General features: G+C 46.2%; 1 protein-coding gene across 1 annotated transcript in view; it reads right to left on the bottom strand.

The window, feature by feature from the left end:
• LOC103914189 (galanin receptor type 1-like) overlaps nucleotides 1–1,811 on the bottom strand; it is a 17,505-nt gene extending 15,694 nt beyond the window's left edge. The window contains 2 exon segments of the mRNA XM_009320799.1: nucleotides 1,099–1,520; nucleotides 1,523–1,811. Coding sequence (XP_009319074.1) covers nucleotides 1,099–1,520; nucleotides 1,523–1,799 — 699 coding nt within the window. The 5' untranslated portion in view covers nucleotides 1,800–1,811.
• Nucleotides 1,812–2,161: the final 350 nt, after the last annotated feature.

The following is a 2,161-nucleotide window of genomic DNA, read 5'->3' as shown; positions in this document are numbered from 1 at the left end:
TTCTTAGTTAACAACATCTAGATCAAGCTTTTGAAACCTGATTACAACACGGCAGTAACCTGGCAATGTTTATAATTTGGCCTTTGCAGCTAACAGACTAGATTTTATAAAGCAATTAATGAACAAAAAATGCCTCTATTAAATGCAGCTCACCTTCCAGTTGCTGCTCTCTCACCTCGGGCAGTGAGGGGACAAACAGTGGAGCTACAGTGACAGGAGTTAAGAGATCTAGTGGCTTTTTCCTTTTGTGACAAGCAAGGCCTGAGGTTTAGAGACTTTTAGCTTAAATATAAGTGCATTGTCCTGTCCTTAGCACTGATGATAGCAGAACAGATTAGTATTGAAAGTGATGTATTTTTTGATTAAACAGACATGAACTTAAATTCCAGGAAAACATTTTTTTTTCCAAGAGGGTAGACCTGCAGCTGACTAGTGACAAGGAAGTCCAGTCCCTGGCAGTCCCTGCACAATAGGGTATTAACTCAAAATTCACAGAAAACTTACTCTGTATGCTAGCACAAATCATAGACTTACTATCAGTCTTAAACATGCTAAAGATCAGTAAGGAGAAATAAAAAAATTAAGTGATAGCGATCCACAAGAAGAAAGGAAGAAATTTCTTGCGGAATAAAACTCTGCTCCTAAGATCTTTTTTTGCAAGACACAGTGTCTGAGCTTTGTGGGGAAAAAAAAAAAGTGATTTCTTTATCTAATATCTAACATCTTTAATACTGTTTCTGTACACTTTCTGCATAGTTTCTCCCTCCATGGGTTTTTCCTCTTGCCAGGAACAAACACTTATTAGCAAGAGAGGACAAACTGAAAAATAGGAAAAACAGCAAGAGTCTTTAGGGCATTTGGGTGTCAGGCCGGGTGTCAACTTAGCAATTGTAATCCTTTTTGGGAGCTGGTATAATTTCATTCTCTGTTTTCCTTCCCTCCCCCTGCCTCAGAGAAGTATTCTGTACCAGGAGGGACTATGGGAAGGATTGGATCTGTTTGTTGGCTGGGTAGCTTAAGTGTGCACATCCAAGCCACCAAGAGTCTGGGAGTTATCTTTCCCTCCATTTAACCATTACTCGCATCCCTCTCACCCACCTTGGCATAGCAGCAGGTGATGAGCACCAGGGGCAGGAAGTATCCTACCAGCAGGATGGTAACCTTGTACATCTGCTTCGCTGTTGAACCATCTGCCCAGTGCTCCCAGCAGAAGGAGCTGTTGGGTGCTTGCTGATGACCACTCATGAGGGCCTGATGCTGAGCTACAGGGATGGCAATGAGTAGAGACAGCAGCCAAATTACACCCACGCCGAGGGCAGTGTTGTGCTTGCTGTGGTTGCAGGGTGAACGCTTGGCATGGACCACAGCAATGTATCTGTCCACAGACATAGCCACCAGAGTAAAGATGCTGACCAGCATTGTTGCCATGGCCAAGTAGTGAACACACTTGCAAAAGAAGGCACCGAAGATCCACTCTGGCAGGGAGTAGATGGTGGCCTGGAAGGGGACGCAGAAGAGCAGAAGTCTGCAATGCTCAAGTTCAGGATGAAGATGTTGGTAGCGCTGTGCGATGGGGATCCCCCAGGCCGGAGACGCCCTAAAACAACCAAGACCAATGTGTTTCCCACCATTCCCAGGAGGAAAATCAACCCAAAAAGCACTGGTACAATCACCACCTCTGGGCCACCCCTGGTTGCTCCTGACCAGCATGTTGTGGCCCGTGTTTGGTTAGTCTCAAGGCTGCACTTGCTGGTATTGGCTCCGAGGGAAAGCACAAAGTTGTTTTCCTGCTCCTCCATGGAGCCAGGCTGCTTGGAAGGCAGGGAGCAGTTGCTGTAGCCCTGACTGCTATTGAGCAGGTCTGTGTTTGTTAGTGGTGGCCAGAGGCTGAATGCTTGGGTTTTCCAATGCTCTGTGTCTTTCCTTTGGGGAGCAATTTTCTTCAGATGATTCTTCCAAGCTCTGTCTGTCTCTGGTGCGGATTCTTCCAGGAACTGGTAAAAAAGGGGATTGAGGAGTTTTCTTATCCAAGAGGTAACTGCAGGTTTGGCAGTTGCTGCTGGAGAAGCTTTCATGGTAGAGGAAAAGTCTGTACCAGAAGGGCTGAGGATGAAGCTGCCCTGGGAGCTTGGAGCAAAGGCAAAGCAGCTGCAGCTCAGCT

The sequence above is a fragment of the Pygoscelis adeliae genome, unplaced genomic scaffold (assembly GCF_000699105.1).
Source record: "Pygoscelis adeliae isolate BGI_AS28 unplaced genomic scaffold, ASM69910v1 Scaffold63, whole genome shotgun sequence".
NCBI lineage: Eukaryota > Metazoa > Chordata > Aves > Sphenisciformes > Spheniscidae > Pygoscelis > Pygoscelis adeliae.
This window is presented reverse-complemented; position numbering and strand designations above follow the sequence as displayed.